This window comes from Coffea arabica, chromosome 4c (genome assembly GCF_036785885.1).
Source record: "Coffea arabica cultivar ET-39 chromosome 4c, Coffea Arabica ET-39 HiFi, whole genome shotgun sequence".
NCBI classification, from domain to species: domain Eukaryota; kingdom Viridiplantae; phylum Streptophyta; class Magnoliopsida; order Gentianales; family Rubiaceae; genus Coffea; species Coffea arabica.
Genome location: NC_092316.1, coordinates 5,350,689 through 5,377,437, shown reverse-complemented (window position 1 = coordinate 5,377,437; position 26,749 = coordinate 5,350,689). Strand labels below are relative to the sequence as shown.

The 26,749-nt window shown below is 37.7% G+C and overlaps 3 protein-coding genes across 4 annotated transcripts; 2 read left to right on the top strand and 1 right to left on the bottom strand.

Moving 5' to 3' along the window:
• Positions 1 to 1,454: 1,454 nt before the first annotated feature.
• LOC113738798 (WAT1-related protein At3g18200-like) lies at positions 1,455 to 4,074 on the top strand. The gene is made up of 7 exons (XM_027266065.2): positions 1,455 to 1,662; positions 1,791 to 1,853; positions 1,950 to 2,066; positions 2,147 to 2,390; positions 2,974 to 3,132; positions 3,256 to 3,407; positions 3,531 to 4,074. The coding sequence occupies exons 1-7, from the start codon at positions 1,469 to 1,471 to the stop codon at positions 3,694 to 3,696; spliced, it is 1,095 nt and encodes a 364-aa protein (XP_027121866.2). The 5' UTR covers positions 1,455 to 1,468; the 3' UTR covers positions 3,697 to 4,074.
• Positions 4,075 to 6,566: 2,492 nt separating this feature from the next.
• On the bottom strand, positions 6,567 to 8,578 carry LOC113740169 (T-complex protein 1 subunit delta). The gene has a single exon (XM_027267693.2). It carries the CDS (start codon positions 8,455 to 8,457, stop codon positions 6,841 to 6,843), a length of 1,617 nt encoding a protein of 538 aa, XP_027123494.2. The 5' UTR covers positions 8,458 to 8,578; the 3' UTR covers positions 6,567 to 6,840.
• Positions 8,579 to 9,612: 1,034 nt separating this feature from the next.
• LOC113742305 (DExH-box ATP-dependent RNA helicase DExH3) lies at positions 9,613 to 25,110 on the top strand. 2 transcript variants are annotated; one of them, XM_027270120.2, is made up of 19 exons: positions 9,613 to 10,204; positions 11,349 to 11,503; positions 11,590 to 11,677; positions 11,815 to 12,051; positions 12,520 to 12,615; positions 13,064 to 13,252; positions 13,348 to 13,507; positions 13,608 to 13,738; positions 19,382 to 19,549; positions 19,629 to 19,901; positions 20,327 to 20,521; positions 20,664 to 20,867; positions 21,048 to 21,117; positions 21,258 to 21,406; positions 22,801 to 23,106; positions 23,293 to 23,352; positions 23,501 to 23,653; positions 23,767 to 23,877; positions 24,015 to 25,110. In XM_027270120.2, exons 1-19 carry the CDS (start codon positions 9,812 to 9,814, stop codon positions 24,483 to 24,485), a joined length of 3,609 nt encoding a protein of 1,202 aa, XP_027125921.2. In that variant the 5' UTR covers positions 9,613 to 9,811; the 3' UTR covers positions 24,486 to 25,110. The 2 variants fall into 2 exon arrangements, with proteins under 2 accessions (XP_027125921.2, XP_027125922.2); XM_027270121.2 differs by lacking the exons at positions 23,501 to 23,653; positions 23,767 to 23,877 and having other exon boundaries at positions 9,677 to 10,204; positions 24,015 to 24,586.
• The last annotated feature ends 1,639 nt before the right edge of the window (positions 25,111 to 26,749 follow it).

Below are 26,749 nucleotides of genomic sequence, written 5' to 3'. Positions count from 1 at the left end.
TACAGGCAAGAATACAAAAGAAAAAGAAGCAGATGGGTTGTCACTTGTCGGTGATGCTAAATGGCCGTGCATGTTAGTTCTGATTTGAAGCAGAGCCGAGGCAATTGTATTGCTGTACTGAATCCACCAAAACCAAACTTTTCCATCAAGTTGTTCGCTTCACATCAAGATGACAAGGGGAGATCCCAATCGAGCGCAGAAAGAGATTTTTTTAACCTTATTCATGAATCCTCTTTCAAAGGCTTCCTTCCAAGGTAAAACAAAAGCAGAAAAGCAATCCTCGTTAAATTCGGGGCATTAGAAGGTTTTGGCAAGACTGCAATGTGGAAACAAGAAGAATATTCTCCCTTGGGCACAGTCCCACCATATGAACTTTTGTCTGGTTCATGATGATCCACAAAACAACTGAATAAACATCGAACCTGATTGGAAAATTCAATGATTTGCATAACATGGGTTGTCACTCTAGTCGTGGCTTTGGGGGAGCCACCCCCTGCAGAAGCAGCAGAACACATATTTTATGTACAGAGGTTCTAACGTTTTAAAGATACGATGTATTTGTTCCCAAGCAGAATATATCTTACGTTAAAAAGCGTAGCCTTAAAATTGGACGTCTAAATGCAGTTACATGCATTAATTCTTGTTCTCTTATGGGGTCTTTGCCAACTGATCCGAGTATCTATCCACCGTTTTACAAAGTTGCAGTTGCCAAAGTGAAAAAGGAAGGATTCTTTCATCTTGATTTTTCCGGTCATCAACCAATTAACAAGCACTAACTACTAATACCGTAAAATAGACAAATTGACATCAATTAAGTTCTCATCCTCAGATTTAATCATTTGCAGCTAAATTCAGTGAAATAAAATTATATGTGCTTAATCATGTATGACTGATTCTATAAAATCAACTCATTTATGCGGTACAAAGTATACTATTTTGCATTTTTACTTACTAAGCTCGAAGACCTAAACTGTTTCAGTTTCGATTAACTTTGTCAAGCTCACAGTACATGAAAGAAAATAAAAATGGAGTTATGGTCAATGTTTTAAAAGGTCAGGCTCCCCATTCAAGTCTTCAGCTAACTTGCCAACACGTTCCACCTCTTCATTGTCTCCTTAACAAAGTTCAGTTTTCAGTCAATAATCCAATGAGATTTAGATAAAGCAAAATCTCCATAATCAAAAGATTATGTGCAAGCCATAATAGAAACATACATTTTAATATGTATCCCCGCAATCAATGCACATTGTGCATTATTTGGATGCCATTTACATCTTATAATAACTCTAAATGATTAATCAGCATATGATAGTGAGGCTGTACGTTTAGCCTCCATCATGCATAAAATAAGTACACATTTTCCTTAATGCTGTCCCTCCATGCATGTATATATCTAGCACTAGTCCGTTTGTCCTCGCAGTACTTTATGATCTAACACCCTCTACAGAAACAAAAGAGAAAAGAAGATATGGGACAAGGAAGCCCTTCATCTGAGAAAATGAAGCTGCTTATTGCACTGCTCATTTTGCAGCTGTGCTTTGCAGGATTTCACATTGTCTCAAGAGTTGCACTTAATATTGGTGTCAGCAAAATTGTATACCCAGTTTATAGGAATATCATTGCATTGCTTCTACTAGGACCCTTTGCTTATTTTATGGAAAAGTGAGACTTCAAGTGTCCTAACACAGTTTGTCATTTGATATCTCTTTTTGAAAAGAGAGTTCAATTGATAGTTCGATTTTTCTTGTTCCAGGTTGCTCATAACTGTTCTTTCTGTCTCCCTTTCACAGGAAAGATAGACCACCTCTTACTTTCTCCTTGCTGGTTGAGTTTTTCCTCCTAGCATTAGTGGGGTAAGTGTTACACTAATGTGAAGCATCAAGCAAAGTGCAACTAAAGTCGATTTGTGGTTTTCTCGAGTCTTTGATCATTTGACGTTTCTCCTTCAGGATCACAGCAAACCAAGGATTTTATATCCTAGGTTTGTACTATGCATCTCCAACCTTTGCATCCGCTATGCAAAATTCAGTTCCAGCGATTACATTTGTCGTGGCATCTGCTCTGGGGTAAGCAAGATTACTTTTCATGTTTTCTGAGTGCACAGAGTTTCAAAATACAAATTCTAACAAATTGGATCTCCATTCAGACTCGAGCAAGTTAATGTTACGAGGAGGGATGGTTTAGCTAAGATTCTGGGGACCATAGCAAGTGTAAGTGGTGCTACAATCATAACCCTTTACAAAGGTCCTCCCCTTCTCCACCACAGCCCGGAAAGCAAATCGTTAGAAGAGGACATGCTTTTCTCTTCAATGAAAAAGCAGAATTGGACATGGGGCTGTGTCTGCCTTCTCGGACACTGCTTATCTTGGGCTGGCTGGATGGTGGTTCAGGTGTGCCTAAAACTCAATAAATTGCTTCATTCTGCAGTTCATACTAATGTTACACTTACAATCATGTGCTTGCTGTTGATACACTTGAACACTATGTCACATAAATCGACGTATTGAGAGAATTCAAACGCGGATGAATTTGAATCACGGGAAAGTCTTTTATCTAATCATGGGAATACCTTACTAGAATGCTACTGATTGTTGAAGAGGCATTAGATATTCAGATTTCACAGTCAAATGATCATTACTAGTCATTTTGTCAGCTTAAGATAAATCAGTGAACAATAGGGTTGCTCAATCCTGAATTGGAGGAACATCCTTAGTTCAGTTTGTAAGAACGGGCCACTTATTCACTTATTCATAAAAAGGTCATGTGTTTGAATCTTGTTATCAATATGAGAATTATGTTGGTGGGCTATTTATAAAAATTTCTATAAGCGACTTATAGGCATGCATTGACCCATGGTAGTGACCGAAGTCAAACCCACCCAAACTTTTTCATAAAAAAAAGAAAAGAAAAAAGTCTGACATTCTATGTCATCAGCATCTAGCCTTATTAATTGCTACTTGAACTGTTTTTCAGGCTCCAATTGTTAAGAAGTATCCAGCAAAGTTGTCACTGACCTCATTTACATGCTTCTTCGGATTGATCCAATTTCTGATCATAGCAGCTTTTGCAGAAAGGGATCCCAATCACTGGCAAATCCAGTCAGGGGAGGAGATTTTCACTATCCTTTATGCTGTAATGTTTCAAATCAAATGACTTAAGTACTGTTTCATACTCACTGTTCTCCATCCTAGGAGCTTGATGTAAAACCTTCATCAATCATACAACCTAATTAACCTCCTATACTTGTTACTTTAGGGAATTGTGTCTTCGGGGATCGTGATCTCTCTTCAAACTTGGTGTATTCAAAAAGGAGGTCCAGTCTTCGTAGCCATCTTCCAACCAGTTCAAACGGTATTAGTAGCTCTTATGGCATATGTGATTCTTGGGGATCAGTTTTACACCGGAGGGTACGTCAAAGACTTTGCGAAAAGGAAAACAAAATGCAACTTCTGCATTCCAATATGTATCTCCAGATTCTACAAACTCCTTCTGTATCTCCAAATTCTTTAGTTTTTTCGACTTCTCTGCAGGATTGTTGGAGCAGCTCTTATTGTCGTTGGACTGTACTTAGTATTGTGGGGGAAAACTGAAGAGAAGAAACAAGAAAACAAAGATGCTAACGAGACATTGACAAAACATCTTCTTGATGACAGCAATAAATCCAAAAATCCCGTTGCTCAATCTGACATTCCATAGGATATCGACTGCATAGAGGTTTACAATAACCAAAGGATGTTGCTGGACATGAATATTATTGATCATGATATTGGAAGGAAATATCCATATGGTCAGTGAAAAAGTAGCAGCATCTCAACATGTAACTCTCAGTGGATTCTTTGCCCTACCGAATTAGTAATAATAATTTTCAAAATGATCAACCTGGCTTGGTTAAGCGAGCAAGTGCAATGAACAGAGCTTAAGGCGATCATTGTGTTCTCGTATCCCCCTTTGTCTTCGAAAATTGAGAGATATCCCATTGACTGAAGACTGCAATTAAATTGTCTGATTTAGCTGGTTTGCCCTGTATATATCAAGCTACTGAAGTAAAATTCGTTCTCGAAATATACACTAGCAAAATTCACTTATTCCTTGATGTCTTGCAGAAGACATCTGTACTTGTACCTTCTTGAATTAAAGAAATTTCAATTATTTTAAAGTTGAATGTGATTGGATTGGATTTGTACATAGTTTACTATTTGTCTGAAGGTTGATCGTTCTCGTTTCCATGGTTTTTTTTTTTTTTTTTTTTTTTTTTTGTCTATTGTCACCGTCTACAATTACTCCTACTCCTAGTCATACTTTAACGTATACTAGAGGAGTGACCCAACAGAACCGCGAAAAATCGACTGAAACTAAACCACTATCGAACCATACGGGTGCGTTAAACACCCATATGAATTTTAGAGAAATCACATTAAGTGGCAACTTTTTGATAGGAAATAAGCTTTAAACCCTTAACCTCCCACTCCATAAGACCCTTATCCTCCCACTCCATAAGACGTGATGGCCAACTCCTCAACAACTCCTCAAGAGGAGGTTACTCCAGCCATTAATCTCGTTCTTCCTCTCAATGACCAACAATCAAATCCTTAAACTATCCGGCAACACTAAACACCAGGAACTAACATGATGACAGAGAACAGGGTTTGTTCAAGTGATTATTTTCTTATGATGAATAGAATGGCAGTTTCATTGCGAAACCTTACAAGAACTAAATTCATGCATGGATCATTAATTTTAATAATCAAACTAGCTTCATATTTGGCTTCGTTTCAGTTATCGAGTGTGAGGTCTACAGCTCCAATATAAGTCCAATAATTATAACAATAAATCAAAAGGGAGACGTTTAAAAATGTGGAAAATATGAAAGAAAAATCTGACGAATTCTTCAAAAAGGATGTCTAACAGTTTAGTATATGCTAGCTTAACCCGAAATAATTGAAATGGTTGATTGTCCTCTGTTCGATGCATGAACATACAAGCACAAATATCTTTGTATGATAATTAATGAAATAATATATCAGTCAACAGTCCCTAAACCAAATCTCCAAACACTTGTTCCATCAATAGCATGCGCTAGCCGCTAAGTCGCCAACAGACCGTATCAGACCTCAGAATCCAATTTCGAGTCCAAGTGGGCTTCTTTTAATTTCCATTTTTCTTTGGACGACGGATAGCAACAATCACATAACGCCCATTACCACCGGTCGAATAGCCGAAGCCATGTTAGTCTCATCACTTGATCATAGTTCAGAATTCTTATTCAGATAGGTCAAGAGAATCCACCGACTTACAGATGGTAAGGTGCTTCTAAGCTTTATGCAAACACATTCAAGGAAGGGGAGAAAAAGGATCTTGGTCAAACTTTTTACTGGTACAGATGATAACAGATATCCAAGTCCCAGTAGCATTAATACATTTCAGATCCGTCAAGGAATACGTATGCCATATATTGAGGTATATAAAAGGGTGGCAAAAATTTTGAAAGAAAAGGCTATGTCAACCATTAAGCTGTAGGTCTAGCCCCAGACCATCAATATCACCAAAATTTTGCAGTAATCTAGCAACTACAGTTGGGAAACCGCCGCAAAAACTAGACACAACTCTTGCTCTGGGTCACATACAAACTATCTAGAGTGCTCCCAATCATCGATCCTAGACAGTAGACAAGTACAACACTATAACTTTAAAATACCATCTCGACACTTATTTCAATATTGATGCCAGCTGAAGAAAACAAAATATCTTTGAAAGAAATCATGTGAACAATTTCGTCAGACCAACTCCTGAAACAAATTATAATAACTTTTGCTTCTAAACACGTCAATCAGATAAAAAGGCTAATAAAGTTGTACCCTTAGATGTGAACATCCTGCAGAAGTGAAATTACACCCCTGATTACAGAGATTGCCCTCATACATACATAGAAACACATACAATACACTAACCTAACAAAGTCTCATTTCCAGGCAATGACACCATGAAAATAAACCATGATGATCGAAATCCAAATTTGGTCAAAAGTGTATATGTTCATTCATATACACAGATTACAAGATGATATGCTATACCAAGTAGTCTTCAGATAATTTAACTAACTTCTGCCTCTACAATGTTAATTAAAATATATTTCAAGAACAGATCTCAAGCACCCTCCTGCCTCCATGTAACATATGCTTACAAGTAGAAGTTTCAAAGATCTTAATCGTTTCACCTAGAAACAAAATTTTGAAAAATTGTACCTACTTTCACTGACTAATCTGAAAGCCATAGCATCTGACAATCTGGAGAAACATTCCAAATGACTGGGCTAGAAGATCCTATTCCCAACTCCACCTATCTAAGAAGAAACTAACAAAATATTTCAGCTCTTACTCTATGTCATTTGCGTAAACAACAATAACATACAAGTAGCATTTGCAGAACATAGCCTAGTTCTTGTAACACATACCTTACTTGTATACAAATACATTACAACATACAAATTTTGTGTATCCATGTAAAAGTTGAAAAACAACCATGTCATATCATTAATCATGTCGAAGAAAGTAAAATTAACAAGAGAATGAAATCTGAAATGATTCCACCAAGCTTGTATTTGAGCAATTCATCCAGCCAATGAAAGAAAAACATACATCCTAAGCATACAATAATAAACAGTAACCATGAGGATCATTAAAGCAACAAAGAGGTCAGATTCAACAATAGCTGACAAAAATAACCCCAAAATCCCTTTTTAGACATAAAATAAAAAAAGTAATGAAACCACTAGTACTATCAGCTGAAGTAACCAAAACACAGACAGCTTTCTCATGGACCACATTCACTGTCTGTTCAGCTCTACCTTACGGTAACAATGTCATCAATCTTCAAAATCATCCGCACACACTCTGTCGCCAAGGCAATTGCACTAGTGCTCACCAACAGTGGCTGTACCACATTCTCCTCCAAGATGTTAGTTATCTGACCTTTCCTCACATTGATACCAGCATTAATTTCACCCTGTGCATGCCTATTCCTCAGTTCAGTAACAATAGCAATCGGATTCAACCCAGCATTTTCAGCCAATGTATAAGGAATCACCTCAAGAGCCTCAGCAAATGATCTCACACAGTAACCCTCCATTCCCTGCAATACCTTTGCCCAAGCACCCAACTGTCTTGATAGTTCAATCTCAGGTGCCCCGCCACCAGCAATCAAAAACTTCTTGTTCACCAAGCACCTAACCACACACAGGGCATCATGCAAGCTCCTCTCAGCCTCATCAATGACCAACTGATTTGATCCACGAACTAGCACACTGGTAGTTCTTCCCATATCCTTAATCCCCGTAATTTTAACAAGCTTCCCACCATCTCCAAGCGAGACCTCCTCCACCAATTCTGCAAAGCCCAACTTCTCTGCCTTGAAATGCTCAATATTAGCAATTGGCAGACAATTCAACGTCTTGGTGATAAACTCAATCTCATCCCTCTCCACATCCTTGATCACCAAAATCTTTGCCTTAGCCAAATAATGCAATGACAAGTCTGTCACTGCATCCCTCAAAATACTCTTCTGAATCAACAAGACATTACATCCAGTTGCCTTAATCTTCTTAATCATCCCCAGAATATAATTCCTCTCTTCCTTCAAAATCCTATCCATCTGGGTATAATCTGAGACCACAATACTTTGCTCAATATCAGTTTTGGGAGGCGAAATCTGAAACTGTATTACAGCAATCTTAGCATTTTCAACTCTAGTCGGCCCGCCAGCAGCATGACTAACCTTCTTATCAAAAACTAGGCCTTTCACCAATTCAGTATCATCAACCGTACCCCCTAGTTTCTTGACAATTTTGATATCCCTCAAATCAACTAAATCAGGTTTAGCAGGGTCCACAACAGAAAGCACAGCATCAACAGCTAAAGGAGCTAAGAGGGTGGAATATTGCGAAACTACCTTCGAATTCAATGCCGTGCTCGCTGACTTCACGAGCGATTCGCGGTCCGAGAGCTCAACTGGAACAGCCATCGCTGTGAGGACCTCAACAGCTTTCACTGAAGCTTTATGTAGGGCATCGGAGATGATCGTTGGGTGAATGCCGGATGTGAGGAGGGAGAGACAGGATTTTAACAGTGCTCCTGCAATAACGACAACGGTAGTAGTACCATCACCGGCCACGACATCTTGAGATTTGGAAAGCTCGACGAGGAACTTAGCGGCGGGTTGAAGGACTTCCATTTTGTTAAGAATGGTGGCGCCATCATTGGTAATAATTACTTCGCCGTTGGCTGTGGAGATCATTTTATCCATGCCCTTGGGGCCTAAGCTTGTGCGAACAGCATCAGCCACAGATTGGGCGGCGGAGATGTTAGCCATTCGGATGTCGTCTTTTCGCTTGTTGTCGACGAAAGTATCGGTCTTTGATGAGGATGCGCGTGGGGCGGAGGCGACTGCTGCCGGAGCGGCCATTGTTGAGTCTGAAAATCGAAGAGTGGAGAAAAACCCTAGACTTCAGCGAGGGAGAGGGGAGAGTGTGCAGAGTGGAAAAGAAGCGGAGGGTTCTGGAAATTGAAAATTTCGTTTTGGGGGTTTGGGGGGCAATTTGGGTACTCCAAGAAATTTCCGAACTGAGGCCTGAGGGCTTGCAATGATGCAGTCTAGGCGGGTTGGGCTAAGGTGTGTCCTGACTCCTAACCTAATCAAGCTTATTTCTTGACAAAAAAAATTTGGATAATTCAATTTGAGCTGGGTTGGTGTATATAAGACTATTTCTACAATTAAATTTTGTTAGTGTATATATTGTTATTATATATAAAATTAATTTTTTAATTTTATATATCAATCAAGTTTAAGTTTTGACAATATATATAAGATTAATCTAGAATTAAATTTGAATTATTATTATTATTCTATGATATAAAAAAGAAAAAAATTCTTATAATACTATAAAAAAAAGTTCAATAAAACTTTACGTATTCGTTGATTTTTTTTTTTCGGGTCTGAAGGATATCTCGAAATCATTCAAACTAATTATCTCAGGTTAGGCAGAGCTCGCTTCAAAAATGAGCAGTAATGGTAGCACGTGGGGATCAAACCTGAGATCGTACTGTAACTACAGACTACCAGTCTCAACCGAACTACCCACGGGAGCTTGCGTATTCGTTGATTGAGTCTCAAGATATTTGATTGACTTGTATAATTCTGAGTCTTTGAATTGTTCAAAAATCGAGTACAATTAAGTTATTCCAAGACGTTTTCATTGCAACACTTTGTTGTAACTTTCCATGTACCAATTTAGAACCAAAACGATGGCTGAAGCCTAGAGCTGGCAATGGCAAGCAGGTTAGGTATAACAAAGAGGAGCATTTAGGAAATTCATAGGGAAAATGTTAGTATGATGTAACCTAAATAAATGTTACTTAGGATTTTACCCAAATGATCATCCATCCCACCAGAAGGAAAATAATCTAAAAATCATCAACCAAATGTAAAAGGAGTAATAGTGATGGGTAAGAACTGCAAGTGATCCTGCAAATTACACATCAGTTTAAATTTTGGTGTTTTCATCTGCCCAATCCTAAGGCCCAAAGAATAATAGCAGCAGCACTCACAAGCCACAACACCAGAGCCAGCCAACAACTGCCTGTAACCACCTGCTTCCCTCCTCAATCCTCAAATCCCCCCCTCTCCCACTCCCTTAAACCCTAAGGGGCCTAAAACCCCCAACAGTGATATTAATCAGCTCAAATTCTCAATGGAAACTACTCTGAAGAATATCAGCCCTTAAAAATTAAAACTTTGTAGAGTGTTTAGTCACTTTACCATGCCTAGTTATTCTCCATTTTTAGTTCGTGGTCTAAGACTCAAGGCCATCCCACTTCTGACCAAACCCATGTCTTCTTTCCACTTAATCAATCGTGGGTGCCATTTTTATTCTCAAAATCCTATTCTGTTGCGCCGTCGTCTCGTGCCTCAAAACCACAGCTTCAGGGCTGGCTTGGTCTTAACTAGTTGCACTTGCTCCGCCTCCCGCTCTTCTTCTTCCGGCTCTGTTGTGGTGAAGCGGATTAGGAAAGATGGTTATTCTTCTTCTTTTTCAATTCCCCCACCTTATTTTTATCAGCAGAGTGCGGGGTACGGGAGGTTTGCTTATGATGAGTATGCTTCAGAGGAGGATGATTACGAGTCTGATCGCGGAAATGGGTCTAGAGAAATGGTGAGTTCTAGATTTTCATAAGCTGTGCTGAATTGGGTTTATCGAAATTTAGTTATACCGTGCATTTTTTGTACATTTACTTCCTTTTAATTTTGTTTATGCCAATATGACTCGAAGGGCTCATCTGTACTTTTTCATTTAGTCCGCAAACTCGAGCTTCTTTCCTCATGTGATGATTTGGCTTGTGTTAGTTACTGATATGTAGTTATATTTGGTCTAGGTATGTTTGGTTGCTATAGGAATGAGCTATAATATTTATGGGAATTGACATGCTATTTTGGATGTTGTTCTTCTTTTCTTTTTGGGCCATTGGAAGTTTTTGAAACAGTAAAATGATGAACTTGATGATATGAGATGATAAAAGTTATAGCTTTTGATGAGTAATTATCTGGAATTGGCGCAGATATTCTAAAATGTTTTTGACGGATGTGTCTCAAGTGTTGCACCCTCCTCCTATGTCGTCTTTAAACTCACACACAAAAAAAGCTCTTCAAATAGAGGTATAACAGTCGCCATACAAGTTATTCATGAATGATAAAATTGGAAAACGAAAGGTAATTGCTAAAGCATTGGACATCTAACATTGGAATTTGTATGTTCATGGAAAAGAGACAGTTTGAGAAAATTGAAGTTGAAAAGTTTCCTCAGCGTCCCATTTATTTTACATTTAATGTTAATGCAAATTTTTTTTTTTTTTTTGAGTTTAAGAGTATGGTAGCTTATTTGAAGCTATAAACTCCTACATTTTTAGTTGCTTGATTTGGTTTTCTTTCTGTATGCTCCATATTTTCTGACGAGAACAACTCATTTTCTCTGCAATGCATTTGCTATTTCTGCTCAATAACTGGAGAGATTAATTTGTGTTTCAGTTGAATGTCTGCTTCTTTTAGGCAGGAAAACTGCAATTTGAACTGGTATAATGGTAGTCATTTGGTGTGCTTACTTGTAATAGACTATTATGATTATATGATTTAGTATGACATATGACAAAATGTTTTCATCTTATTCACTATGGCTTCACCATGAACTTAAAAGAAAAAGGAAAAAAAAAAGAGAAAAAAAAAAAACATGTTCCTAGAAGCAAAGTACTTGTCATATGGATTGTCAGCACATTTTCCTCCAATGCTTCGTATTTCATCACCAGTGTCCTTCAACCCTTGACAATATTGAAGAATGGAGGAGGAAGCTTACCAGGCTTATGCACAATGAAGATCAACAAGAACTGGTATCAAGGGAGAGGAAAGATCGACGAGATTTTGAGCACCTCTCAGTCCTGGCAACAAGAATGGGCTTATATAGGCATGTTAATATTCTCCTACAAATAAATTTGTCTTTTTTCTTTTTCTGCTTTGTGTTTTCAATGTAATTTGGCTATCTTATTGCAGTCGTCAATACTCCAAAGTAATTGCCTTCAGCAAAGTCCCATTGCCTAATTACAGATCAGACCTTGATGACAAGCGACCACAGAGGGAGGTATGTCGTGGTGCAATACTCTTCCATTTCTTAGATTGCTTCCTGTTGCAAGGTCAGAGACAGAAGTAGGTTTAGATTCTGTTGACCCCATTCCTTAAATCTCTTGTACTTAATGTGCACATTTTTAAAACTTGTAGGTGGTATTGCCATCTGGGTTGGTAGGTCGAGTTGACACTTATTTAAAAGCATACCTTTCTAGAAAGGCCAAGAATAAGGAAACCTTTGGACACAGTTCCCTTCCAAGGAGCAGTGACAAGCTTTCAGCTAATGATGATCTTTCAGAGTGTCAGGAGTCCCCTACACGAAGTGTTGTTGCTGAGAGAATTCTCCAGCGACGTAGCTTGGACATGCGTAATAGACAACAGGATTGGCAGGTTTTCATTATCCTTAGAATTTGGAGGAATAATATCTTCTAGAATTTATGTACTGTAATAAAATTGAGTTTTACTTCGTACTTCTTGTCTCTAAATTTTCAACTTTTCATCCTTCTTTAAGCAAATCAGTTGATTTGTTGAATAAGCTTTTTGCTCAATTAAGCCCATTACTAATAGTTTTGTGCCATTGAACTTGATTTCGGTCCAAGTTTTTTTTTAGTTCTCACAAACATGATGGTACTCCTTGTCATTCAATTATGGCTGAAGAGATTCAGACGTCATGCATTTTCCTGTTCCTACCAAAATATTGCTCAAAGTATTGTAACTAATTAAAAAATTAGTCAATGAAATTGTAGGATCTTACTTCTTTTTTTTTTTTTTTTCTTAATGTCAATTTGCCTTGCGTATCTGCTTCCTGCAAGCATGATTAATTCATTACTTTTCTGTACTTTTCTGTCTTAATGACAGGAATCTTCTGAAGGCCAAAAGATGCAAGAGTTTCGAAGGAGTCTGCCTGCTTATAAAGAAAAAGAGGCACTGCTACATGCCATTTCCAGAAATCAGGTTATTGCTTTTTGCTCGCTCGATATGCTGCATGTTGCTTTTCGAATAAGTACAACAACACAGAATTCTTATTCAGTATTTTAATTTCTCATGGCTACTAATTGGGTCATCATGGAAGTTTGGCATCTGTTAGTCTTCATTTCCCTGCATTGTGTGGGTATTATGTTGCTCGATAACTAAAGAGAAGGATTATGGTCAATGTCGAGGCATGTCGATGACTACTCATAAGTATAGTGTCATGTTTCATGATGCTTTTTTTCGTCCCACTTTCTTTTTGATAACATATTTGCTACTTAAATTTGGGAATTTCTGTTTGTAGGATGATATTTTCTCTGTCAATGAAGATCTTCATTCTCATTGTTCCCTTCCCCGCGTTAACGTTATTCATATTTTTAGTAGAGTACAGGATTTCTTAGGTGATATGGTTGTGTTTGAATCTATTTTGCAGGTGGTAGTTGTGTCTGGTGAAACTGGTTGTGGTAAAACCACACAATTGCCTCAGTACATTTTAGAATCTGAGACTGAAGCAAGTTGTGGGGCTTTTTGCAGTATTATTTGTACCCAGCCTAGACGAATCTCTGCAATGGCTGTTGCTGAAAGAGTTGCTGCAGAAAGAGGGGAGAATTTAGGAGACTCTGTGAGCGCTTTGGACATTCTGGTGTTTAATTTAAGTAGTTTATCCTGGGACTTCATTGGTAACTCTCTTCTATTTGCTGGTTCATCATTTTTAAGGTTGGTTATAAAGTTAGGCTTGAGGGAATGAAAGGAAGAGATACTCGCCTTCTGTTTTGCACTACTGGCATTCTTTTGAGGAGACTACTTGTTGACAGAAATCTGCAAGGTGTTACTCATGTTATTGTGGATGAGATTCATGAACGTGGAATGAATGAAGGTAATATCATAATTAATGCCCTCTTTGCTCTGTATTTTTGTGGTCTTTCTGTAGTCATTAGAAAAGAGAGTGTTTCTTACCATGTCTTCACCTGCTGCAGATTTTCTTTTAATTGTCCTGAAGGATCTTCTTCCTCGTCGACCAGAACTGCGATTGGTATTGATGAGTGCAACTCTTAATGCGGAGCTCTTTTCCTCCTACTTTGGTGGTGCTCCAATGATCCATATTCCAGTGAGTATGATGCTTAAACTGTTGCATCTATCAACTGCGACATTTTCTTTTCCTCCAGGCTGATTTCTTGAATTTACCTGCGAATGTGATGCAGAAATGTCAATTTATTTATCCTATGAAAAATCCATTATTGACTTTTTGCCCTGTGCTAATATCTTGATTTTTTTTGTGCTTATATCCTTCAGAGTTTGAACTTGTCTGTTGGTATAGTGAGTTGAAGCCCCTTTAGCTATGCCCTATATATAAGAGGATAAGAAATATTGTGGTGAAGATAATGTAAACTAAGAAAAATGGAGAGAAAAAATACTTTTCTTCTATTTCACTTTGGACTACACAATATACAAATATATATATACACAAGTGGATACTATAATCATATGATACTATAATCATACTATTACCTAATTAATATATGATACCTAATTAATATATGATACTATAATCAAATCTTTCCTAATATTTATATTATCAAATCTTTCCATAATATCAGATCACATATCTTCAACACTCCCCCTCAAGCTGGTGAATATAGATCTTCCATTCCCAGCTTGACAACACTTTCATGAAACATGTTGCTACACAGTCCCTTTGTCATCACATCTGCAAGTTGAAGTCCTGTCGGAACATATGGAGTACAAATCAGTCCACTTTCTAGCTTCTCTTTAATAAAGTGCCTGTCTATCTCTATGTGCTTCATCCGATCATGTTGCACTGGGTTGTGAGCTATACTTATAGCAGATTTGTTATCACAATATAGCTTCATCGGTTTGCTCCATTGAATCCTCAAGTCTTCTAGGATAATTTTAACCCACAATAATTCACATACCCCTGCTGCCATAGCCCTGAACTCTGCTTCAGCACTTGACCTTGCTACCACACTTTGTTTCTTGCTTCTCCAGGATATTAAGTTTCCTCCAAGAAATGTACAATATCCTGAAGTTGATCGCCTGTCAACTGGAGACCCTGCAAAGTCTGCATCTGTGTAAACTGCCAGATCAATTTCAGGACCCTTTTTTAATAAAATTCCCTTCCCTGGATGTGCCTTTAAGTAATGAAGCACTCGATAAACTGCTTGTAGATGAACTGCTCTAGGATCATGCATAAACTGACTAATAACACTGACTGAGTAAGCTATATCTGGCCTAGTATGTGCGAGATAAATGAGTTTCCCAACAAGTCTTTGGTACATCTCTCTGTCCACAGCTGTATCTCCATGAGCCTCACTTAATTTGTGATTCTGCTCAATGGGAGTTCCAACTGGTTTGCTTGCTGTCATGCCTGTTTCCTTGAGCAGGTCCATAACATACTTCTGTTGAGAAATAAAAATTCCCTGCCTTGATCGAGCCACTTCAATTCCCAGAAAATACTTCAATTTTCCTAAATCCTTTATTTCAAATTCCTTGGCTAGGCACCACTTCAAAGTTTTCTTCTCTACTTCATCGTTTCCTGTCACTATGATGTCATCTACGTATACAATCAAAACAGTAACTCCCCCCAAGGCTGAATGCTTGATGAACAGGGTATGATCTCCTTGATTTTGCTTGTAACCATTAGCTATTATTACCTTGGCAAATCGTCCAAACCAAGCACGTGGGGATTGTTTCAGCCCATATAATGCCTTTTTTAACCGACAAACCTTGTTCTTGTCAACCCCACTGAATCCCGGTGGAATGCTCATATAAATCTCCTCTTCTAACTCTCCATGAAGAAAAGCATTCTTCACATCGTATTGCTGTAATTCCCAATCAAAATTAACAGCCAAGGATAGCAGAATTCTCACTGTATTCATCTTTGCTACTGGAGTAAATGTTTCCCGATAATCTACTCCATATGTCTGTGTGTATCCTTTCGTGACTAACCTTGCCTTGTAGCGTTCTAGGAACCCATCTGCTTTAAACTTTACTGCATACACCCATTTACAGCCCACTACTTTCTTGTTCTTTGGTAAATCAACTAATTCCCAGGTCCCATTCTTCTCTAATGCATCCATTTCTACTTCCATAGCAAGTCTCCATTCTTTCTTTGATAATGCTTCAGACAATGAGCTAGGAATAGAGACTGTATTTAAGGTGGAAAGGAAGCTTTGATGGCTCGGGGAAAACTTCTCAAAAGACACAAAGTGAGACAATGGATATAGGGGTCTTTTGGTGCATTCTCGGGGTTTTTTCCTTACAGCAATAGGTAGATGTAGGTCCTGGTCAAGGCTAAGAGGCTCAGGACAAGGTGATTTAGAGCTGGAAGAATGGTCGGTCGGTGGTGTAGAATTCAGATTTGATTCACTCATTGTTACCTCATTCTTGGAGCTTGGTTTAGAGGATTGTTCTTGCCTTGTAACCACGATGGGATCTCCTTTCCTTGTATACACTTGGTCAAACTGGAACCAGTCATAGATTTTACGGTCTTCCTTTTTTTCTTCTACCACATCAGATTGAAGAATTGACTCTTGGAATTCAGATTTGGATGACTCAGATGTGGTCAACTCTAAGGAGGGAAATTTTAACTCCTTATCTTCAAGTGTATCTAACTCCCCCTGAAGATAAGGAGTGATAAAATAGGGCTTATTTTCAACAAATGTAACATCTGCCGAGACATAGAGTTTTCTAGTAGGTGGATGATAACATTTGTAACCCTTTTGAGTAGATGAGTACCCCACGAAGACACACTTAAGAGCACGAGGATCTAACTTCCCACGGTTATGACTATGGACATGAACAAAGGAAGTACATCCAAAAACTCGAGGAGTGAGATTAAAGGAAGATCGAATATTGGGGTAAAATTTGGATAGGTTCTCTAGTGGACTTTGAAACCCCAAGACCTTGGAAGGAATTCTATTTATGACATAAGCTGATGTGAGTACAGCTTCTCCCCAATATGCTTTTGGCATACTTTGTTCAAACAGTAAGGCTCTAGTGCACTCAAGAAGATGTCGGTTTTTCCGTTCTGCCACTCCATTTTGTTGTGGAGTGGCAATACAGGATGATTCATGTATGATTCCTTCTTTTTGGAAAAACTAACTCAAGGTTTGATTGAAATAATCACGAGCATTATCTGAACGAATGTGTTTTATCTTGGTGCCAAATTGATTTTGAATCATTGCATGAAAAACAGGGAAAATATAACTCAAATCAGACTTATTTTTGAGTAAATAGATCCAAGAGACTCTTGTGCAGTCATCGATAAATGTGGCAAACCACTTAGACCCTGAGATGTTTGGAATAGTTGATGGCCCCCAAATATCACTATGGATTAAAAAGAAAGGAGAAGACGATCGTTTATTACTGATAGGAAATGGTACACGAGTGTGTTTAGCATACTCGCAAATATCACAATGAAAAGACTGAACATCAAATCCCTTGAACAAGGAAGGAAACATTATTTTTAATGCAGAAAAAGACACATGACCTAGACGTCTATGATGTAACCAGATGACATCTTTATTGGAGGGTGAAGACAATGTGGACAGGGCAGATTTACTAAATTCTGGTTGACTTGATGTATCCAAGTAATAGAGTCCATCTTGCTTCTTAGCTAGTCCAATCCTCTTCCCCGAGCCCCGGTCCTGAAAGTCACAACAGGATTCATCAAATATAACAGAGCCAGCTAGATCCTTGGCAAGTTTTTTTACAGAAACCAAATTTGTAGATAATCGAGGAACATGAAGAACATTTTTAAGAATCAAATTTGGAGTAACTTGGACATCTCCGATACCTGCCACAGTGGTTGTAGTACCATCTGCAACAACAATCTTTCTATTGCTAGGACAGGGATTATAGGTTTTGAATTTATTTGAAATATGAGTCATATGGTCCGTAGCACCAGAGTCAAGAATCCAGACATTCCTAAGCTCATTGCCTAAAACACTAAATGCAAAAGAGACTAGAGCCTTACCTGAAAGTGTCAATGAACACATACCCGGATTCCTTGATTGAGAATTGTTAGTTGCTGGTTTGTCAATTGTCTCTAACATACTTTTAAGCTTCTCAATTTCCTCCATACTAAACCCTCCAATCACTTGAGTTGGATCTTGAACCGACATATGAGCCTGCCTTTGCTGGCCACCTTTTTGTCCCCATTCACGAGTGGGTGGTTTCCCATGTAGTTTCCAGCATTGATCTATGGTGTGTTGTGGTTTCTTGTAGTATGTGCACCACAACTCCTCGCGATTCTTTTGCCCACTTGTTTGATTGGTCTTGTCCGCAGCAACCTTGTTCAGTACCAACCGCTGAGATTTGGAACTTAAAAGGGCTGAATTTTCTATTGAAGGTAGCTCTAACATAATACCCCTGTGACTTTCTTCTCCACGTACTTGGGATATTGCTTCTGTTAAAGAAGGAAACTCTGGCCTGCCCAGAATTTGAATTCGTACAAGATCGAATTCAGAGTTTAGGCCAGCCAAAAAATCATAAACTCGATCCCTTTCTATGAACTTCTTGATAAACACTGCACATTTGCTACAGTTCAAATCAAGTGCCCTGTAATAATCCAGTTCCTGCCACTGGTTTTGCAGAAAATTGGCATACTCCGTCACTGTTTTTGTCCCTTGTTTTGCTCCAGTTGTCTTTGTCTTGATGTCATAGATAAGAGCTGCATCATTAACCTTGGAATATGTCTGATGAAGGGCATTCCAAATTGCCTTTGCTGTAGGAAGAAACATACATGTATCGCTGATTTTAGGAATCATGGAATTCCATAACCAAGACATGATCATTGAATCCTCTTGTTCCCATGCTTCAAACCCCGCCGTTTCACTATCCGGTACTATTTCCAATAGATGACTCAACTTTCCTTTTCCTTTCAGGAATGTTCGAACCAATTGAGACCACTTCAAATAATTTTTTCCATTTAGTCTATATGCTGCCTGGATGTTTTGAAGCTCTGTTGTGTTCCGTGTACTTTGTTCTTCTTCCATAGTTGAAGACAATTGCCGCGTTGAGGATGTAGCATCCGCCATGATTGAATAGGAGGGGGAAAAAAATGTATAGTAACAGGAACAGCAATGAAGGCTGGAGAGAATAAGAAAGGAACCAGCAATTAAGGCTGGAATTGACAAGAAGCAAAGGTGGTATTTTTCCCAGAACCCTAGACGGGCTCTGATACCATGTAAACTAAGAAAAATGGAGAGAAAAAATACTTTTCTTCTATTTCACTTTGGACTACACAATATACAAATATATATATACACAAGTGGATACTATAATCATATGATACTATAATCATACTATTACCTAATTAATATATGATACTATAATCATATGATACCTAATTAATATATGATACTATAATCAAATCTTTCCTAATATTTATATTATCAAATCTTTCCATAATATCAGATCACATATCTTCAACAGATAAAACAATATTTGTGGTGAGAAAAAACAATATTGGGTATTTTTTCCTTTTGTACTTTGACTGTCTGTAAGATAACGAATTGACAATTCTGTGTGCAGTGGCCAATGGTTTTTATTTCTTGATCTGATCTTTGTGCATGGTTCTGCTTTTCTTTCCACAGGGACTCTGTACTCCTACATTATTTCTGTGTGGAACCAATCTAACATTTTGTGGTCTTTTTGATATTTTAATTGCTTCTGAAGTGTGTGCGCGCCTTTCAGTAGGCTAAGTTTGACACCACTTTTGGATTCTCAGGGTTTTACCTACCCAGTTCGCAGTCATTTTCTGGAAAACATATTGGAAACAATTGGGTATAGATTAACTCCTTATAATCAAATTGATAATTATGGCCAAGACAAGATGTGGAAAATGCAGAAGCAGGCTCTTAGGAAAAGAAAAACGCAAATTGCTTCTGCTGTGGAGGTATCTTTCTGAGGTTATTGTCTGCTTGTCATGTTGTTTGTTTTGGATTGTCACTTCTTGAATGTTAAACTTGCAACAGGATGCTCTTGACGCTGCAGACTTTAAGAAATATAGTCCTCGGACTCGGGAGTCACTATCTTGTTGGAATCCTGATTCTATTGGATTCAATCTTATTGAGCATGTACTTTGCCACATATGTCAAAGAGAAAGGCCTGGTGCCATTTTGGTTTTTATGACTGGTTGGGATGATATTAATGCTCTAAAGGATCAACTTGAAGCACATCCCCTTTTGGGTGATCCAAGCAGAGTTTTGCTACTTGCTTGCCATGGTTCCATGGCCAGTTCTGAACAGGTAGTTTTTCACTTCATATTTTCTCATTTTAAAGCTCCTTTTTCCCTTTATTTGCCTCTGCGGTGGTTGGGGAAGCTCATTAATTGATTCAAGGAGTAAAATCATGATCTGCCACATTCTTATATCTTTCACAGTATTGCTAAAGCTGAGACGTGTTGTGATTGCTCACTGTTTAGTGTAATTAAGACTTTCTCTAAGATTATTGACTTTGAGAGTAGACATAAGATCACTCTTTGGCTTTATTTGTTGTTTTGAATTTTGATGTAAAATGTAAGCCTCTTGGCTTTCTTAGAGAAGCACCATTTTGCTGAAGTCTATGGATCATAAACCTATTTGATAGCAGAATTTCATCTTTTCTTTTGTTTGATTTTATAAGCACTGTGTCTAGTTTCCAAATCTGACTTTTGACTGGTTTGCAATATCAGAAATTGATTTTCAATAAACCTGAAGGTGCAGTGAGGAAGATAGTGCTGGCTACCAACATGGCAGAAACAAGTATTACCATTAATGATGTTGTTTTTGTTGTGGACTGTGGTAAAGCAAAGGAGACATCTTATGATGCGCTGAACAACACTCCATGTTTGCTTCCAACTTGGATTTCACAGGCTGCTGCTCGGCAAGTAAGTTTCTTTTTCATTTGCATTTGCTGTAGTACGTAGCTTTACTTTGGTTTCTGGTGTGTGCCATGGAAATTATTTTAGTTGGTTACATTTGGAATTTCTTATGTTTTATTTCATATTAAATTGTTTACCTATTTCGCAGAGGAGAGGAAGAGCTGGGCGTGTTCAACCTGGCGAGTGTTACCATCTGTATCCTAGATGTGTACATGATGCCTTTTCAGATTATCAATTGCCAGAACTTCTTAGAACTCCGTTGCAGTCATTGTGCTTACAAATTAAAAGTTTAAAACTTGGGAGCATATCAGAGTTCCTGTCTAAAGCTCTACAGCCACCAGAGCTACTTTCTGTAAGTGTTTACCGAGATCCGTTAGTAGTAGCCTCTTTTTTGTAGGGGCACATGCATGTTCAGTTTGTAAATATTTTTCCTACACTTGTTTGGTTGTGTTGTGAAGTGAAGCTTATTTTTCTTGGACAGTATCATTCTATTATTTCTCTGTTTCCACCAATTCTAATATTTTCATTTCAGGTTCAAAATGCTATCGAATATCTTAAGATTATTGGAGCTTTAGATGAGGATGAGAATCTTACTATGCTAGGTAAAATATAAGTTATAAATATTTTCGTGTCCTATTTCTTTGTATTGCTCTTTCTTCTTCTTCTTCTTCTTCCCCCTATTGAACTCCTTTTTGGAGTCACTATAGAAAAATAAACGTACTAAGATATACTTTTTCTGCAGGGAAAAACTTGTCAATGCTTCCAGTGGAGCCGAAGTTAGGGAAAATGCTCATCTTAGGGTCTATTTTCAACTGTCTAGGTCCAATATTGACAGTTGTTGCTGGTCTGAGCGTTAGAGATCCATTTTTGATGCCATTTGACAAGAAGGATGTAAGTAGAAGATTTGTTAGATGCTTTATCTTTGTCTTGTGTTGGCGCTCATGTAACATGAGATTTCCATTTCACAAGGATGCTATTTGTCTTTTTCGGCTTGAATGCTTTTTTCTTCCTCTTGGGGGGTAGAAATTCCATTGTTATATTGCTCTAAATGTCTACTTAAGCTGTCCGAATTGAAACTTTGGCATCATCGTTTGTGCTTAGCTTGGTTGCTGGTTAAGTAGACAAATCTAGATTGCAGAATGACTCTCTTGGTATGCCTCATGTAAGAATTGGTGGTTACTGTTGATCATCTCTGTTGTTATTCGTAGAAATTGAAAATGGAAGACTCAATACTAGATGTTATTAAATCTATATCCACTTATTAAATCTATATCCACTAATTGCTTAAAGGTGTAAAACTAAGCTCTTGCTTTTGACTCTCGTCACTGTACCCCCCTTTTTTTTCCCAGAAACTACTATTCTTTCAGTTGCCAAGTCTTAACACTGTCTATTTTGGCTCCCCGTTGCCATTGCAACACACACTTTGAAAATGGAGGAAACTGGTTCTGAGCATATGTTCTTCTATATGCACTTTTATGATGTCTTCTTGGTCTAATATGTCTAACATTGATTGAAGTTCAGTTAACATTCTGTGGCCCTTTATAGATTGGCTGGTCTTTTCTTTGTCATTGTTCCTGAGTCAAGAATAAAGTTCATCAACTTTTCAGTCGTAAGATACTTTTGCCTTTCTAGAAATCGATTTGCCAGCTATTAGCCATCTTCCTTAGAGCTATGCAAATGGAGAAAGATGAGCTTTGCACAAGCTTTATCTCTTGGTGAAGTTGTTTGGAAATCTGTAGTTTGCTTATATTACCTTTGTAGCTAATATGATCAGCAAATAGTCTAGTTTCTTAGTGCAGGATATTTTGACAAACAATTTGCTTTTTTCTGACCTCTGAATTTTATCTGAATGAGTAAGCAAGGGTTTCAGAATTTGGAAGGTTGAACAGTTGGAATGTGTGAGATAAGTTGTTGCTACATGTTCGATTTTGAATTTCTATTTGCGTTGCTTTCCCAATGAGTGATAATCCAAAGATAGTCCAAAAATGTTGTTTTAGCATGTGCTCATTCTCATCAAGTTGTCTTGCATCTCAATGAAGAGGGTTCCTTAGCATGGAGGTCTGTGTTCAGCTTTTGAATCATCTTCTCATTTCCTTTTGAACTTTGCCAACAACTCCAAGAAAAAGAACTTCAAATAACAAGGATAATTAAAGGAAATATCAAATTAGAAGTTGGCATATCTGGTTTTCATCATACCCATTTCATCTGTCATTTAATTTTTTCTGTGAATTTTAAAATATAGATTAAATGAATTTCCTTAATGTTCTTCTGTTCACTGCTTGCAGCTTGCTGAGTCTGCTAAAGCCCAGTTTTCTGCCCGTGAATTCAGTGATCATCTTGCCCTTGTTCGGGCTTTTGAAGGTTGGAAAGAAGCTGAAAAAGAACAATCTGGATATGAGTACTGCTGGAGAAATTTTCTCTCTGCACAGACCTTGAAAGCAATTGATTCCCTTCGGAAGCAGTTCTTTCATCTCCTCAAGGATATTGGTCTTGTTGATGACATTGAAAGTTGCAACCAGTGGAGCCATGATCAGCATCTCATTCGAGCAGTTATCTGTGCCGGTCTCTTCCCTGGAATTTGCTCTATTGTGGTAAGTTGTTCCTTCCCTCCCCTCCTGTCACTGAGTGTTTTCACATTGATCTTTTGTTGGTACCACTTACCCAACAGCCTTTGTCGAATGTTAAAGTAATCTTTTCCCTTCTTGGAAATAAAGTCCCCTTAATGACTGATTGGCACATATTTACAAATCATTGACTGGGAAGCTGCATGATTGCAGAACAAGGAGAAGTCAGTTTCTCTCAAAACAATGGAGGATGGTCTAGTGCTTTTGCACTCTGTAAGTTTCATTCAACTTAATTTCTTACAATTCGTTATTATATTATGCCCATTAGAACAGGCATGCCATCGGTTTATCAGAGTCATAATTATTTTTTTGAATGCTGGCTCTTGTCTCTTTCCTCTCTGCTGGTGCTTTTTCTGCTCAGAATTCCGTGAACTCCCAGGAACCCAAGATCCCATATCCATGGTTAGTTTTCAATGAAAAAGTGAAGGTGAATGCAGTATTTTTGCGAGATTCAACTGGTGTGTCTGATTCTGCGGTTATCTTATTTGGAGGGAATGTCTCTCAAGGGGGGCTAGTAAGTTTCATGCCTACTGTAAAAAATCATTATAGTCAGGCAATTGATGTTGACGAGTGTCCTTGCCATATAAATTTTCCCACTGCTTAATGACCATCTTCCTTTATTCATAGGATGGACACTTGAAAATGTTGGGAGGGTACTTGGAGTTCTTCATGAAACCTACTTTAGCAAGTATATATGTAAGCCTAAAGAAAGAGCTTGATGAACTCATTCAGAAAAAGGTGTGTAGGACGCTATAAAGTAGCTCTGTGCTGGTGCTCTTCCAGTGTCACCATTTATTTAATATCCTTGTTTTATTCATATTCGTTGTCTTTTAACTTGCGTGCCTCTGATCGTATGCTTGGTCTTCATTTGGCAGCTTCTAGATCCTAAGCTTGATATAAGCAGTCATGATGATCTCTTATCAGTAGTGAGATTCCTCGTCTCACAGGACCAATGTGAAGGTAGATTTGTCTTTGGCCGCCAGATGCCAACATCCTTGCAAAAGGCCAAAATTGGAGAACAAACTGGCACGCTAAGTGTGGGTGGTGGACATAATTCAAAATCTCAGCTTCAGACATTGCTTGCCAGGGCAGGACACCAGCCACCGATGTACAAAACAAAGCAACTGAAGAATAACAAGTTCCGATCCAGTGTCACGTTCAGTGGACTGGACTTTGTTGGTCAGCCTCGTGGTAGCAAAAAAGACGCAGAAAAAGATGCTGCTGCTGAGGCTCTGCAGTGGTTGACTGGTGAATCCCAATCAACCGGGGATACAATTGATAATATGTCTGCCATTCTAAAGAAAAGCAAGAAGAAACAGCATCTTGATGTTGCAAGGTGGAGGTAATCAATCCGAAGACTTGAAAGGATGTTACCTATCTTTGTTTCCACCAAGAGGTGCTCTTGCTTCGAGTGTCGTTGGTTTCTGGTGAACTGCAAGTTGGAAAATCTTCAAGGAGAAGATTTTTAGTTTGCAGAGGATAAATGCTGATCTCAAGATTGTACAAAGTCCTTGTAGAGGAAAGAGTTACCAGTTGGTGCTGGAATTGGCCATTCCACCACAGCCAATTGATTGACGGAGGTAGCTACACAAACCAATGAATACGAGAAGTTGGCAAATTGCTGGCGTTGACTGCTCAAGGCCTATTAATCTGAAACTACTCTGGCATCAGCAACAGGTGGTGCCCGCTGTACCTGTCCAATACGTATATACTTGGTCTCAAAAGGGAAGCCCTGATTAGTGTAGCGACCTCTTATGGATACTACTACTTTTGATTCCTTGGAGAGGTAAAACAGTGTATATCCCGCCTAAAAAGGAAGATTTGGAGGGACGGGGATATATTGGGATGCGGAAGGCGGGGATTCGTCCCGGAAAACTGAGAGTTTTGTCTTCTTGTCCATGTATTGCTTAAACTCCAGTTCTGCGGGACTATACAATTATAACAAGTAATTTGCATGTTATTATTTGAAAACTCTTGCTGACTAAAGTTGAAACACAACTTTGCAAGATAAGCAGCATAAGATCAAGGGTAAATTACTTATAAATTTCAGTGATTTTACATAATGCCAAATGACTTTCGTAAGATTTCAAAATAGGCGCATAATTCTTCTATAATTTTATGTAAAGTGAAAAATGGATAGAATATATAATTAGTTATATTGTTTATACAAAACGTGCTTTAAAAGTGTGTGATAAAATTTTAATTTTTATTTAACTGAGTGATTTTTGTATATATCCACATAAACTCCCTATATTTTTATACAAGATAGATAAGCCATCGATTGATTTAACAGTTAAGTAAGAATATTATTAGTATTTCAATTGATGATGTCATATAGGTTATATTTCATTGAGTTTTCACTTTACATAAAATTATAGGGGGTGAAATGGATGTCTTGAAATGTTATGAAGGTTATGTGACAATAAACAAAAAAATTATAGGGGTTATATGTAATTTACCCTAAGATTAATGAGGTCAATGATGTACAGATTGTGGGAATCAAAGTCCTTCCACATCAGCCACCAGAATACTAGTACTAAATAACGGGCATTACATCAACTAGCATGATACTCATTCCCAAACGTATTCAATGGAGACAAAAGGAGGAGGGAAATGCCAATGTTTTAAAAGGCGAAAACGTTAGACGGGACATTTAGTATCCGTCCCAACGGGCCGAAAGTCTCGAGGCATTAGGCGTAAGCCTTGTTGATTTTTATTTTTTGAATATATATAAATATGATATATATTATGAAAAAGTCATTTGGAGATATAAATAATATAATAAAAATTAGATAAAATTAAGAAAATTTATACAGATAAAGAATTATCATTGTATAATTCTAATTAATAATTTAAGAAACATACATATTAATATTAGCTGCACAAAAAAAAAAACAGAACATTTAACATTACAAAATGTTCAATTTTAGAAAGAAACTAGTCACAACTCTGAAGTCACCACATTATCAAGCACTGAAATTACAAAAACATAAATTCAAGTGGACACAAATTTCAAGGGTTAATTGTTTCAATCAACACACTTAACTAGTATCAAAAACACAATACCAAATTAGCAACCATATTGCTTATAATACATAACAAGGAATAGCATCAATAATTAGAAACAAACTGACAAATAACATGATACCATTCGTCAAAGTCAATATCATCCATGTCATCATCTTCATCTAGTATATATACACTAGGTAATTTTCTTCCAACAGTTGATGATGGTTCCGAAATTTTCATCACATCACAAGATCCAATTTATAGGTAACAATATCTTTTTCTTTATTTTTCTTGTCTAACCATATATTATATTTCAAATAAATTCATATCAAATTCACTCAATGTCTCAATATAATAGATAGTAAATTAGTAATACAGTTGCATATTAAAAAATTTAAATTTAATTATTTAGCACTCACTAAAAGTGAATTTAAGTATATAATTATTTTTAAATGAATATAAATAGATGAGTTAAGTCAACTCACTGCCCGCTAATTAAATGAGTTTTATTGGGTACTCATCTAGACCCATTGAAAATTAATCGACGGGTTTGGAAGCGACTTCAAAGGGCGCTTCCTTAACCTGCCTTTTCTTTTTATTA

What these genes read in the sequence shown, in the direction of transcription:
- LOC113738798 (XM_027266065.2), top strand. Translation starts at nt 1,469, where the DNA reads ATGGGACAAGGAAGCCCTTCATCTGAGAAAATGAAGCTGCTTATTGCA. An exon ending in TTCCTCCTAGCATTAGTGGG is followed by an intron (nt 1,854 to 1,949) that starts GTAAGTGTTACA and finishes TTTCTCCTTCAG; the next exon opens with GATCACAGCAAACCAAGGAT. An exon ending in GTCGTGGCATCTGCTCTGGG is followed by an intron (nt 2,067 to 2,146) that starts GTAAGCAAGATT and finishes ATCTCCATTCAG; the next exon opens with ACTCGAGCAAGTTAATGTTA.
- LOC113740169 (XM_027267693.2), bottom strand. Translation starts at nt 8,457, where the DNA reads ATGGCCGCTCCGGCAGCAGTCGCCTCCGCCCCACGCGCATCCTCATCA.
- LOC113742305 (XM_027270120.2), top strand. Translation starts at nt 9,812, where the DNA reads ATGCCTAGTTATTCTCCATTTTTAGTTCGTGGTCTAAGACTCAAGGCC. An exon ending in TGCCATTTGACAAGAAGGAT is followed by an intron (nt 21,407 to 22,800) that starts GTAAGTAGAAGA and finishes CACTGCTTGCAG; the next exon opens with CTTGCTGAGTCTGCTAAAGC. An exon ending in GTCTAGTGCTTTTGCACTCT is followed by an intron (nt 23,353 to 23,500) that starts GTAAGTTTCATT and finishes TTTTCTGCTCAG; the next exon opens with AATTCCGTGAACTCCCAGGA.